This window comes from Monodon monoceros, unplaced genomic scaffold (genome assembly GCF_005190385.1).
Source record: "Monodon monoceros isolate NGI ecotype Baffin Bay Population unplaced genomic scaffold, NGI_Narwhal_1 Super_Scaffold_12, whole genome shotgun sequence".
NCBI lineage: Eukaryota > Metazoa > Chordata > Mammalia > Artiodactyla > Monodontidae > Monodon > Monodon monoceros.
In genome coordinates this window covers 127,458,281-127,472,339 of record NW_021703768.1, presented here as the reverse complement: position 1 = coordinate 127,472,339, position 14,059 = coordinate 127,458,281, and the positions used below count along the sequence as shown (strand labels likewise).

Genomic DNA, 14,059 nt, shown 5'->3' with positions numbered 1-14,059 from the left:
TACAGCCCGTGCTCCGCAGCAAGAGGAGCCACCGCAGTGAGAAGCCCGCGCACCGCAATGAAGAGTAGCCCCCTGCTCGCCACACCTAGAGAAAGCCTGCCTGCAGCAACGAAGACCCAACGCAGCCAAAAATAAATAAATAAAATAATTTTTTTTTTTAAAAAGTGAAGTGGGCTGATTTAAGAGATAGGGAGGAGGAAATAATCACATTCTGACCCTCATTAATTTTTTTAAAAACCCAGTGCTCCCAGGCTTCCATCCTCCCCAACATACCAACAGTTGGGCAGGTTGAGGGTTATGCTCCCTTGGATGCTAGCTCCAAATTGCAGGTACCCCAGACACGCCAGGCTGATGTAGAGGACAGTGATGATAGCCATTCCCACATAGAGGATGAGCGAGAACTTCCGGGGATCCTTCATTTTGTTTTCAAGGGGCAGAACCTAGGAGAGTAGTGAGAGAAGAGAAAGCATAGAATAAAGCAACATTAATGGCCAATGACAACAACAAAGTAATATTCTCAGAAAAAAGTAACTTCTCTATGCCCAAATTCCCCCAAAGCACATCTGTCCTTGACTAGACAGACAAATGCAAGCTGTTCCTCATTAGTTACGCTTGCCGAGCTGGAGGAGCTCTGGAGCCTGCTGTCTAAGCAGGAAGTCCCGGGAGGTAAGGGCGGGCAGGCCCGGAAGCCAGGACTTCTGGCACAGGCTGGATCTTTGCCTCCGGCTACAAGATCCCTGTGGGCTGGGAGTGCTGTTTACTCCTCAAATGCAGGTGGCATGGCACCCAGCAGGCCCTCTTGCATCATGCCCACCCAGCGCAACAAGGAAGAGACACAGGTGGTGGCCCAAGCCAGCTGTACCTCACCTGAAATCACAGCTCTACTAACCTGTCCCAAGAATGCAAAATGCAGGTCAGGGAAAACTGCCACTCCAGTTCCCAGAAACCGTTTCCTTACCTCAAAAGGGGTGGGCACTAGCAGTGACAAGTGAAATCTCCAAGTTAGAGAAACCGAGAGGACCCTGGAGATTGAGGCTCGTGGAGATGTATAACAAAACCCAGTTTCCAGACTCCTGTTTCAAACCACTGATCCTCACGGCCTTCTCCCTCATAGAAGAGGACTTTATTTATTTTTATTATTAAATTTATTTATTTTATTTTTGCTTGCGTTGGGTCCTTGCTGCTGTACGCGGGCTCTCCCCAGCCATGGCATGCGGGCCTCTCATTGTGGTGGCCTTCCCTGTTGTGGAACACGGGCTCCAGGTGCATAGGCTGCAGTAGCTGTGGCATGCAGGCTCAGTAGCTGTGGCTTGCGGGCTCTAGAGCGCAGGCTCAGTAGCTGTGGTGCCCGGGCCTAGTTGCTCCACAGCATGTGGAATCCTCCCGAACCAGGGCTCAAACCCGTGTGCCCTGAATTGGTAGGCGGACTCCCAACCACTGCACCACCGGGGAAGCCCAGGACTTTCTTTAACATTAGCCAAAGCCAAGGAAAGGCCCCCCCTTTTTTTTAACACTTAAAATTTTTATTATGAAAATTTTCTTTTAAAACATTTAAGTATAGTTGACTTACAATGTTGTGTTTAATTTCTGCTGCACAGCAAAGTAACTCAGTCATACATATATATATTCTTTTTCATATTCTTCTCCATTATGATTTATCACAGGATATTGAATACAGTTCCCTGTGCTATACAGTAGGACCTTGTTGTTTATCCATCCTATATGTAATAGTTTGCATTTGCTAATCCCAAGCTCTCAATCCTTCCCTACCCCCGACCCCCTGGCAACCACAAGTCTGTTCTCTCTATTTGTGAGTCTGTTCTTGTTTTGTAGATACGTTTGTTTGGGTCACATTTTAGATTCTACATATAAGTGATATCAGATGATACTTGTCTTTCTCTTTCTTACTTTATTTAGTATGATAATCTCTAGTTGCATCCACATTGCTGCAAATGGCATTATTTCATTCTTTTCAATGGCTGAGTAATATTCCATTGTGTGTGTGTGTGTGTGTGTGTGTGTGTGTGTGTATGCCACATCTTCTTTATCCATTCATCTGTCAGTGGACATTTAGGTGGCTTCCATGTCTTGGCTATTGTGAACAGTGCTGCTATGAACACAGGGGTGTTCAAATTATAGTTTTGTGTGGGTAGATGCCCAGGAACGGAATTGCTGGAATTGCTGGATCACATGGCAACTCTATTTTTAGGTTTCTGTTTCAATAAATTTATTTTTATTTATTATTTATTTAGGCTGTGCTGGGTCTTCGTTGCGGCATGTGGGCTTCTCTAGGTGCGGCGCACCGGCTCTAGAGTGCGCAAGCTCAGTAGTTGCAGCGTGTGAGCTTAGTTGCGATATGTGGGATGTTAGTTCCCCGACCAGGGATCGAACCAGCATTGAGAGCGAGGAGTCTTAACCGCTGGACTACCAGGGAAGTCCCTATTTTTAGTTTTTTGAGAAACCTCCATACTGTTAGGAAAGGCCCTTAATGAAGGCTGGTTCGTATAGGGACAGGGAAAATAGCAAGTGTGACTGTAACAACCTTCATGATCTGCTGTCAACCGCCCCTGGCTGGTCTGACTCCCAAAATGTGACTCACGGCAACATCAAACTGCCCCCCCCACCCCACCCCCACCCGTCCCAACTGTCTTTGATCTTGTCGTTATGCTCATTTTCCTTGAGGGAAATGAGGCAGAGCAGGTCTGAGCCAGACACACCCTGCGAGCCAGCTGCCGGCCTGGGGCTCTGGGGCGTATCACTGCTCTGTATCTCCAACTGGCCCTCAGCAACCCCACCCCCCAACCCCCAGCCCCCGCTGCCCGGCTCAAGGGGCTCAAGCTTCAGTTGATCCACATCCAATGAGAAACAGTTTCTAAGCTTTCCTTCGGTTTCTTTCTATGGAGAGTCTCAGGAGCCAGAGGGCAGGGTGCCCATCTCCTCCAGCCCAGCCAGCCCAGGTCAATGGTGCAGAAACAGAGAGAGCACGGGAAATCCCAGTGAGTCCACTGCTCTTACCCGTCATGCCCAACAGCCCTCAGATCCAAACTAACAGTCAAAACAGCAGTGTCTCTATTGTAAAAAGAGAAAACATGGACAAATCTTGAAGTAACGGATAATGAGGATTACGGAATCACTCTGTATCCAAGCCTCAGCTAATGAAATGAAACAAAGAACAATTTCTGCCCTGTGTTGTTAGGGGAAACTGACAAATGCAGTACAACGTTCCTAAAGAAACCCGAGCATCTTTCCGCACTCACTCAGCCTCTTCTTTCCAGTCCCGAGTGCTTGGGACCGCTTTCTCCTGCTATAATACAGGCCCCTTCAGGCCTCTGCCCCAGCAGCAGGGAAACCATATATGTCTGTGAATCAAGATGAGACATTCTGAGGTTAAGAATCCGCCTGCCAATGCAAGGGACATGGGTTCGAGCCCAGGTCTGGGAAGATCCCAAATGCCACGGAACAACTGAGCCCGCGCTCTAGAGCCCGCGAGCCACAACTACTGAAGCCCACGCGCCTAGAGCCCATGTTCCACAACAAGAGAAGTCACCGCAGTGAGAAGCCAGCGCACCGCAATGAAGAGTAGCCCCCGCTTGCTGCAACTAGAGAAAGCCCGCGCGCAGCAACGAAGACCCAAAGCAAAGATAAAATAAATAAATAAATTTATTAAAAAAAAAAAAAAAAAGATGAGACATTCTTCTTGGGCAATGAGAAGCCCCAAGAGCAAGCACAGGGAAAGGTTCAAAACCTCAGGACAACCACGTACACACAATCACCCGAAAAGCCTCCCCCATGTTGTTAGAGCCTCACGTTCCATGGACACCACCTGGGCAATGCCTCAAATTGTGACAAAAAATGTCCAGCTTCTAGGTTTTCTTAAAAGTGTATAAGGTGACAGGACAATCAAATGGGGACAAAAAGATATTCCATGAAAGAAGTGTCTTCCCATTTCCTAAGCCCTAGGCCAGCAGAGCTAATAACTTTCTTCAGAGAATACTGGACCTTTATTATGAAAAACACAAATAAAAACCAAAATAGGTACACCTGAGTGACAGATCCCTCCCTTTAGGAGAAGAATTTGGTGGAATCACAGCACCAACACGGGGAAGCTGAGCTAGGATTAAAGGCTACTCATTTATACAAGGAAAATACAGCTCAACAGTGTTCCAGGGCAGAGAATTAGTTCATATGTTTATTGATTTAACAATAAAATCAATAGTATTATTAATGAAAATAAAAAGTACTTATGCTCACCATATGTCAGAGACCGTACAAAGCACTTTACACATATCTCATTTAATCCTAACAACTACTAAACATTAAGCCCACTTTTCAGAAGCAAACAATGAAGGCTCTGAGCAGGCGAGTCCTTGCACAAGGTCACACAGCTGCTCTCTGGCAGAGCCAGGACTCACCCCAAGTCAGTCTGAATCTAGACCCTGTGTTCAGAATTGCCCTGCACTGCTGCTTACTGCACACACAGGAGATGAGTGTGCAACAGAGAGGGCTTGAAGGGAAACATTCTCAAATTACATACAACTTACTTCCAAAACCTGGAGCTGGGAAACTTCAGTGGAGTCTTTGAAACGCTATTCATTAACTGGCCAATAAGACTCAGAAGATAATTTCTAATAGCATTTCCTCAGCATTCCTTAAAGCAGACCTCAAGGACACTGAGGGCCCCAGAGAATCACAGTGCAACTCTTACCATCCCGATGCCTTCAAATGCAAAAATGGCTGTGCCAAAGAAAAGAGGGTAGGTCTGCCAGGATGCCACCAAGGGGAGGAATCTGGGGTCTGGGATATCCTGAAAGAGAGAAAATAAAACAGATCAAAGGCTATATAGAGATTCATGATTTCAACCCCAGCATCAGACAGGTCAAACCTTTCCTAAGTCTGGGACAGGTGATTTGGGGTCATTTATAGCCTTTCTTTTTTTTTTTCCATCGCTGAGAAAACCCTACTTGCTTTGGGGAAAGACTAGCCCAAAGTACCATTAAAAACTCAAATGTTGGGACTTCCCTGGTGGTGCAGTGGCTAAGAGTCTGCCCGCCAACGCAGTGGACGTGGGTTCAATCCCTGGTCTGGGAAGATCTCACATGCCACGAGCAACTAAGCCCGTGCCCCATAACTACTGAGCCTGCGCTCTAGAGCCCGCAAGCCACAACTACTGAAGTCCGTGCACCTACAGCCCCTGCTCCGCAGCAAGAAAAGCCACTGCAATGAGAAGCCCGCGCAGCACAACGAAGAGTAGCCCTCGCTCGTCGCAACTAGAGAAAGCCCACACAGCAACAAAGACCCAATGCAGCCAAAACTAAAAAAATAAATTTATTATAAAAAAAACCTTAAATGTTAGAGACTGCATAAAAAGAATCATGTTCTTTCACTAGGTAATCCCATCCCCAGAAATATAATCTAAGTAGAAAAAAAATGATGAAAATATGAAAAAAGTTGAGCAAGGCTTTTTAACAGTAAGTGATAACAACCTAAATGCTCCCAAACATCTGAACAGGTAGTTTACTGCACATCCAATACACCACAGAATATTATGCACTATTTAAAAAGTAAAGAGTGGGATAACTAAGTAGTACATGAAAACTGCTTATAAAATAGTAATGAGAAAAATATTTTTAAAATTTATATGTTCACCATGATACAACTACATAAACACTCCACACAGATAAAGCTGGAGGGAAAGGTGGTAGATTTTTAGATGAGCACTTTCTCTACTTCCCTTTCTCTCTTTTTTCAAAAATTCTGTAAATCAACACTTGGAAAATATTTCTGATAGGCACATGACAGGAGTATTGGCACATATGGGGAAAAAAATAGCAAAAACAGCATTTTAAAAAGAAGGCATATAAAAACCAAGGCACTTGATAACTGCAGGTACAATGTAAGTATGTACCCACCTGGCTGACTAATGGGCAAGAGTCCCCAGTGATGGACAGTATCGAAGGAGCAGGACTCAGAGGAGACAGAAGCTGCCATCCGTTCAGAATTTGGCCTTTAGATTTAAAAATGACTTTAAAACTGCCTTTTACAATCTTTTAAAACTGATTTCCCTAAAGAGGTCTCTAGAGAGATATGGGGAATGTTCTAACAGTGTGATGGAATAATATCAGAGAGCAAAAAAGAGATCTACTATTCTTCTCTGTAATAGGCTTCTCTTTGAAAGATTTCAAAGCAATTATATTATAGTCTTCCTAAGATAAAAAGGATTTTTTAAATGCTTTCTTTTTTTTTTTTTTTTTTTTTCTGAGCCCCTACTAAGAAATCAGTTAGATCTCTCATAAGAAGCACTTCAGGGACTTCCCTGGTGATGCAGTGGTTAAGAATCCGCCTGCCAGGGGACACAGGTTCAATCCCTGGTCCAAGAAGATCCCACATGCCGCGGAGCATGTGTGCCACACCTACTGAGCCTGTGCTCTAGAGCCTGCGCTCCACAACTACTGAAGCCTGCCTGCCCTAGAGCCCATGTGCCACAACTACTGAAGCCTGCGTGCTCTAGGGCCTGCGTGCCGCAACAACTTAGCCTGCGTGCTGCAACTACTGAAGCCCGTGTGCCTACAGCCTGTGCTCCACAACAAGAGAAGCCACCTCAATGAGAAGCCCGCACACCGCAAAGAAGAGTAGCCCCTGCTTGCCACAACTAGAGAAAGCCTGCACGCAGCAATGAAGACCCAACGCAGCCAAAAAATAAAAAAGAAGCACTTCAGTTCCTAGAATGAAGACAAGATTCGTAAATATTTTTGTTTTTTGATGAAATATGAGGGTGAGATCACCCCGTAATTATCCCTGAGTCACAGTGTAACTAGAGTTCCTGAAAACAGGAGGTTAGTGGATCTGTTGGTTAATGGATGACTACTGCCCAGAATGATATATCAGATCGGGCTGAGATATCAGAGAGGGAATTTCAAAATACATGTCTGAGGATACCGGTGTGAATGAGACCAGCAGAAGGAATTTATAATTCTACATACATAATGACTGCTACTGCCTTACACCCCAACGAATTAAACTTGGGGAAAAACTTTCATTTACAAAGAAATGTACAAATTAAAATCGGCTCACTTGCAACATATTATCTCCTCATTTGTACCACATTATCATATAATTGTAACAGCTTTTTGAAAAAATGCTGTTAAATGTACATAAGGATTGTCAGATGTACTCCAATTTTGGAAACGTTATTAACTGTGAAAAATTACATCTCAGAATCAAGGATATCCCTGGCAGCGCAGTGGTTAGGACTCAGAGCTCTCACTGCCATGGCCCGGGTTCAGTCCCTGGTCAGGGGAACTAAGATCCCACAAGCTGTGCGATGCGGCCAAAAAAAAAAGAATTAAGGATATGCAGTGATAACACATCTATTGGATTTATTGGGAGCCCTTCTGGGCAAGGCACTCTGCTCAGAACTGTGCCATTTGTCATGCACATGATGAAGACAGCTGCTCCGGTGGAAGGCATCAGGCGACTTCCTACAATGGCATGAGCCTGAGGCGCAAGAGCATCGGTCATGTAGAGGCTCGGGTTTAGGTGAAAATTCAGGAACTTTGGACAGCAGGAGGAAATATCAAGGTAAAGGGGGTAAAATGCCAAGATGGGACAGAACTAACAGCAACAACAAAAACAACCCAGAGGGACATCTTTAGCTGTGTACCACATCAAAATGAAGCTCCTGAACACACAGCCAGACCCGGGCAGATAGCACCACCAGATCACAACCTACCTCCTGGCTGAGCCCAGAGACAGGCTCAGAATCGCTCTCGCGAAGTCAGCAGGGCTGCCTCATCCGAAAGCGCAGGTTGTACGAGGCACAGGCAATGCCCTGGATGGACTTTCAGGGGGGACTGAGATGCTATGGAACCCATATTCCCATCCCAGCCCTCTGATCACAGCAACGACCACAGTCCAACAACCTGCAGTGGTTTGAAATTAAATGCGGTGTCTCCGTGAGCTGGCATCACCCGTTTTTGTCTTTAACGTTCACCACAGTGTGTCCTAGGCACTGACTGAGATCTCTAATTACAAAGTTAAATCATACATTTATTTACCCTTGCTTGTTTTAACTGAATTGGCCAGATAGGGAAAGAAACTCTCTGGAAATTGTCATTCATGTGTTCACAGGTCCTCTTTCCAGTCCCATAAAAAAATGGGACATGGACAGCTGTCTATTTTATGTGTTAGAAAATAGTTCTGCTTAGATCCTTGGCTAGTTTGATTTGGTATTCTTGCACCTTGACTGCTAGTAAGAATATTGCAAGGCTTTTTATAAAGGATATCACTTACATTACTAGAACCATAAAAGATACTAAAATAAAGCTATAAACAAAATTATGAATAAAATGTATATAATGAAGACATATACTTACATGATTATTATATGTAAATTATATATTTTAAATCTTTTGGTATTGTTTTTGCAATATGTTTTTTTTTGTTTGTTTGTCTTTAGCTATTTATGATGTTTGAAATGGTAAAAAGTACCCAGAATAAAAATTTGTATTCAAAAAAAAAAAAAAGAAAATAGTTCTGCAGGAGAAGAGTCAGTATCTGCCATCCACCTGACTTACTGGGAGAAGGAAATACCAGTAAACGCTCACTGCTACACTGTTAGTCTAAACTCATTATGTCATTTCCTCAGTACAGGAAGTCCTTGTATTTTATGACCCACTGTTTTCCTAGAAACCTCATCAGGGGGTAACCGGGTCACTGTTAAGCAGACTGTGAAAATGAGGTAATGTTCACCTGTCAGACTGAGCCAGATTCAAAAGATTGACACAGTGTGGCTAGAAGGGGTTGCTTACAAACTGTGGAAGGGAGTCAATGTGAAATTGGTAAATAGCTTTTGGAAAAAGCAACTTGGCAATATAAAAAATTCTACAGTGCACACTGTCTAGCAATTGCGTCTCTAAGCACCTCTAGATGCTTATCTTGGAGAAGTATTTATACATGTCCACAAAAAGGAAGGCATACGAATATTCACTGTCATAATACTAAATGACACTACAGATGATACATGACTTGACAGGCTACAAAACTACAGCATGTCTATTCTCTGAGATACTATTTAGCAATTAAAAAGAATGAGATAAAACCAGGTGTATCAGCATGGAAGGCTTTCTGAGATATTGTCAATGAAAAAAAGCAAGGCAGATGAACACTACATGTAATAACTTTTTAAATTATGTTAAAAAACGCACAAAACCAATTTTTGCTTTATATATTTCTCTACATAGGAATACAGTGTGTAAATGCATTCGCAGGACCTAGAAACACACACAGTGGGTCCCAGAGTGGAGGAGACTCAGGGTGGAGATGGAGTGTTCAAAAGGTATTTGTGTTGTCTGTATTTTCATAAGTATGTATTGATGAGTTATTTGGGGAATTAAATTTACATACCTTTTTTTAAAGTTATTCTTTTATTCACATGCTTACATTTTCTTCCTTTTCTCAAGTCTTGGCAAATGTCTATAATCAACCAGTGTTTAAGGGCACATTTTCCTCAGCCTGATCTTCTACCCATCTATATACAGATGTCCTCTCCTGCACCTCCCCACAGACCTGCCCACATGGGCTATGTGAGGTGGAATAATCACCGGATTTACAGTTCTGACAAATAAATATAAAACTGGAGTGGTAAGGAATTATTTACTATTTGAATAAATATAAAACTGGAGTGGTAAAATAAATATTCCTTATTACAATATGTTATATAATAAGATGATTCTTATATTATTTAATATACGAATATAAATGTTATAAGTTAATATAAGAATCATCTTAATATTTTTCTCTATTTTCCAATCTTATACAATGATCATGTCTTAATTACCTAACTGGGAAAAAGTCTAAACCAGTGATCTCAGTGGGGATGATTTTGCCCCCCCGGGGACATTTGGCAACGTCTGGAGACACTTTTGGTTGTCGTAACTTGGGGAGCGGTTGCTACTGGCACCTAGTGGGTAGAGACCAGGATGCTGCTAAACATCCCGCGATGCACAGAACAGCCCCACAACAAAGGGTTATCCAGCCCAAACGTCAACAGTGCCCACGCTGAGAAGCCCTAACCTAAGTACACTGCTCATAAGTAACAAACCCCTATTTATGTTCCACTTACTCACCTTGTTTCTCTGATTATTTAATAGGTGGAGCGGGGAGCCTGGGGTCATACCTGAACAATGAACTGGTAGAGCATAACCAGGCTGACCACCATGGTGATGTTGGCCAACAGGGAGAAGATGGACAGGACTCGGAGGTTTCTGACGAACACCAGAAGCACCAGGAAGGGCAGGAAGGCGAGCATGTAGAGTCTCGAGTCCATGGTGGGCATCAGGATCACCGTCTCGTTGTTGTGGCAGTTGGTGGTGGTCCCATTGGCTGCTTCTATCACCTAGAACGAGGGGAAGAAAAGCTGCAGGGAAAGCCTCTCAAATGACAAAGGCCAGTGGCCCTCCCACCAGAAGGGATTCTTGGCTAAAGGCTCAGCGTGTGAAGAAGGCCACATAGAAAGTTAGTGGTCGATGAACTGTCTTTGGAGATCTTCGTAATTGTTAGCCACCTGAATGTCTGAACTGGATTTGATCACATCTTACCTAAAGACAGGAGGACAGCAAGACATCTTGAGGTTTCTCGATGCCCTGGGTCTCTCTAAAGTATTTTTTTTCTTTTAATTTTCATTTATTTATTTATTATTTATTTTTTGCCACGCCATGCAGCATGCAGGATCTTAGTTCCCTGAGCAGGGATCGAACCTGTGCCCCCTGCAGTGGAACTGCTGAGTCTTAACTACTGGACCACGGGGGAAGTCCCACGCCCTGGGTCTTTAGATAAAATCAAACGACACTGACACTGTTCTACGTAAAGTGTTAAGATCTCAATTCTTGTGTTGAACAAAACTGGCTTGGAAGAGACCCTAAACAGGAAGTCCACTCATCTCTTGCCAGTCTCTCTTTTTACCAGGGCCTACCTGTTTGAAGTTGTCAGCCAGAAAGACAAAATAGACACAGCAGAATCCCAGCTGCGTGACGATTAGGAAGAAGTCCACAGTGTGCCTGCAGGTGGGGAAGGAAGGAAGACAAAGATCGTAATGATAGCAAGCAAGACTGCCAGAGAGACAGGTGTTTGAACAGCGCTTATTCCCAAGTCATCACAGACCCTTCCCATCAGGTGACAAGGATGAGTGTGCCCAGGAAAGAGGAGAAAATGTGCCACGTGCCACTGGTCTAGAGCCTTAGAGGAAGGTGAAGGAGGTGCTATCTGTGTGGTTCCCGAGGTCCCCTTCCTGGCTTCGTGTCAGGAATGCTGCACGCGGTCAGGCAGACTCGAGACAGTCCTGAGACTGCACTGGCCGGGGCGGAGCACATACACCAGGACCACTACCCAGCCCCTTGGCTACCCGCTTCCCATAGCCCGCCTATCCCCTCTCACACTGTTTGTCCTAAAGCTACAGGGAACCCTCAGCATAAAAGCCCAAGAAGTGGACCCCTTCACAGACCTCTTTCTATAACTTGGATCTAAGAACCAACTGACTCTCACATAAGGACACAGAAATTGATGTACCAAAACAGGCTGCTGGTTGAAGCACTGTTACAACAACAGCTGGTAACAACCTAAGGGGTCATCAAAAGGAAAATGATTAAATTATAGGCCATTATGAGATGAAACAGAATACAGCAGATAAAAAGAATATGTTAAATCTGCGTGTGCTGATAAAGAAATGTCTAAGACCTTTAAGGGAAAAAAACAAAACAAGTTTCCAGTCAGTATGCATAGTATGGTAATTAGTGTAAAAAATGTTAAGAATGTGTGTATGTTTGTATATATTCAGAAAATTCCAAAAGAAAACCCATGCAACTGTGACTGGGTTATACTTTTACTCTTCACTTTATGTTCTCCTATCTTGTTCCAAAAAAAAAAAATTTTTTTTTAACCACAAGCACACATTAATTTTATTAAAGGAAGGCAGGGAGGGAGGGAGTAAGGAAGGAGGGGGAAGGTATGGGGCTAGAGGGAAAGAGAGGAGGAGGAGAGAGGAAAAAAGAGATGAAGAAAGGAAGAGGAGAAAAGAAGAGAGGTCAAGAAAGAATCAACTAACAACCAACCAACCAACAGTGGTCACTTGGCAATCTGGCTTCTCCCAGGCACAGAAAACGACTTTGCTGAAAGAATTACATAATCCTGCATCACAGGAAGAAGCTGACTATGTGTGAAGGTAAAAGTCTCCCTATGACCACAACAAGGAGTTTTTCTGGAGAACATAACTTTAATGTGATTCAACTTTTTTTAAAAAAAAAGGATTCAGCCCTCGATGTTATCAATTTTTTACATCTACATGTACCGTTTCCTCAAATAGGAAACAAACAGTAGAATATTTCTCTCCAGGCATCTGAAAAGTTACCATAAGGAGAAACTTCCAAACACCTCCCAACCCAGGTCCTGAAACGTCTCTTTCCCTAACAAACCCATTTGTTCTGGCTCACCTCACCTCCTCCTTGAAGCCTTCCTTCTCCTGCCCAGTACCCTGCCCTGAAAGCTCCTATCACGTGCGCGTCTCATCTGCCACGGCGGACAAGAGCGTCTTTAGGGCTCCTCCCTCTCAGGGCTCCTGCGGTGTATTTCTAGCTCATGACTCTCTCTACTGGTATATCCTTTTCCTGATCTCTTGTTCTCAAGATTCCCATGCATCTTTCTCCGTCTATTGGAGTGCCAGGACTACATAATATCCCTCAGGGAAACCCCCCTCCCTATACCTAAAATTGTTTTGTACCACTTATAAGAGTGTGCTTAAATATATCTGTTAACCAAACAAGGGGATGAAATATAATCACTGGTCACAGGCTGTCAAAGCTGGGAGAGCCCTTCAGTATCTTTCAGGGCAGGACCCAAGTTTTACAATGAGGAAACTGAGGCCCACAGAAAGGAGAGGTCACACAGCCCAGGGTCACACAAATGACCACTGGCAGAGCTAAGCTAGAACTCAAGTCCACAGACCCAAGCAATGCTCTTCTCACGAGCTGCACTGTCTCCCACACCTCACCTCCCTATCCGAAGGCCTCCACACCCAGCGGCCACAGCCGCAAAGAAAAAGGAAACCCATTACCTTCCCCAGTGGGCGTTGTTCCGGAGCCAGGAGATGGGGGTGGCTTCCAGGCCATACATCACCGTATCCCCATAGTCCACAAAGGGCTTGTTCAGTCTGGGAGGAGGGGAGGGAGAGGAAGGGCAGAGTGCAGGGGTCAGACAACGACAACAACAGAACAAACACAGCTCACGGGAGACCTGGGCCGGTTCGCCATCAGCCACCTTAGACATACCGCTGAGTCCTGGGTCTGATGCTTTCAAGGAGCAGAAGTCTTATGTCAATGGGACGATTACTTCCCTTATAATTAACAACCATCTGGTAAACCTTTTCAATGGGGTAAATATTACAAAGCACGTAAAACCAGAATGTGGTCTCTGTCCACTGGATATAAGTAAGTGCGACAGATGACAGCAAGCTAAAAAAGAACACAAAAATCGCCAGGGAAAGGCAGTGCTGCGATGACTAGCAGCCACCTTCAGCCGGCACAGAGTCCAGAGTGATCTGTGTTAAGTGCTCACTTTCAGTGTTGGCAACGGAACCCCAAAGGACAATCTGTCACTCGAGAAGTGGCTCGGAGGGCTCTCACCTGCGGCAGAAGTGGTGAGCGCACTTCACCAGGATACCCATGCAGTGCACAGCCACGAGGCCTATCACCAGCAGGCTGAGGGGACCCATCTGCAGACAGGCGTTGTGGGTAAGAGGGGGAGAGACAAGCAGACAGAATTAGAACTGGATTTGCAAATGATCAAAACTTTACTAGGGAACCTTCCAATGACAGAACTTCCGGCAGAGCTTTCGAGAGACAAACGTGCTCACAGAGGTGAGCTGAGTAGGACGGGCATCATCTGAACCTCAGCATGCCTTCTAGAGAATTAATCTCCCGGAGGAGAATGACACAAGATAAGGCTATTCCGAGACTGTTGCCAATCGGCAGAATAGAAGGCTCCTGGGACTGTCTGGGAAGAAGAGACAGGC

General features: G+C 44.6%; 1 protein-coding gene across 2 annotated transcripts in view; it reads right to left on the bottom strand.

Moving 5' to 3' along the window:
- The window catches only part of LOC114892986 (proton-coupled amino acid transporter 1), a 94,104-nt gene that overhangs the window by 62,668 nt on the left and 17,377 nt on the right, over positions 1-14,059 (bottom strand). For both annotated transcript variants that reach the window (XM_029218392.1, XM_029218391.1), the window contains exons 4-9: positions 13,671-13,759; positions 13,103-13,198; positions 10,970-11,054; positions 10,175-10,393; positions 4,706-4,804; positions 274-440 (exon numbers count right to left, since the gene is read on the bottom strand). In XM_029218392.1, coding sequence (XP_029074225.1) covers positions 274-440; positions 4,706-4,804; positions 10,175-10,393; positions 10,970-11,054; positions 13,103-13,198; positions 13,671-13,759 — 755 coding nt within the window. The remainder of the gene's footprint in view (positions 1-273; positions 441-4,705; positions 4,805-10,174; positions 10,394-10,969; positions 11,055-13,102; positions 13,199-13,670; positions 13,760-14,059) is intronic.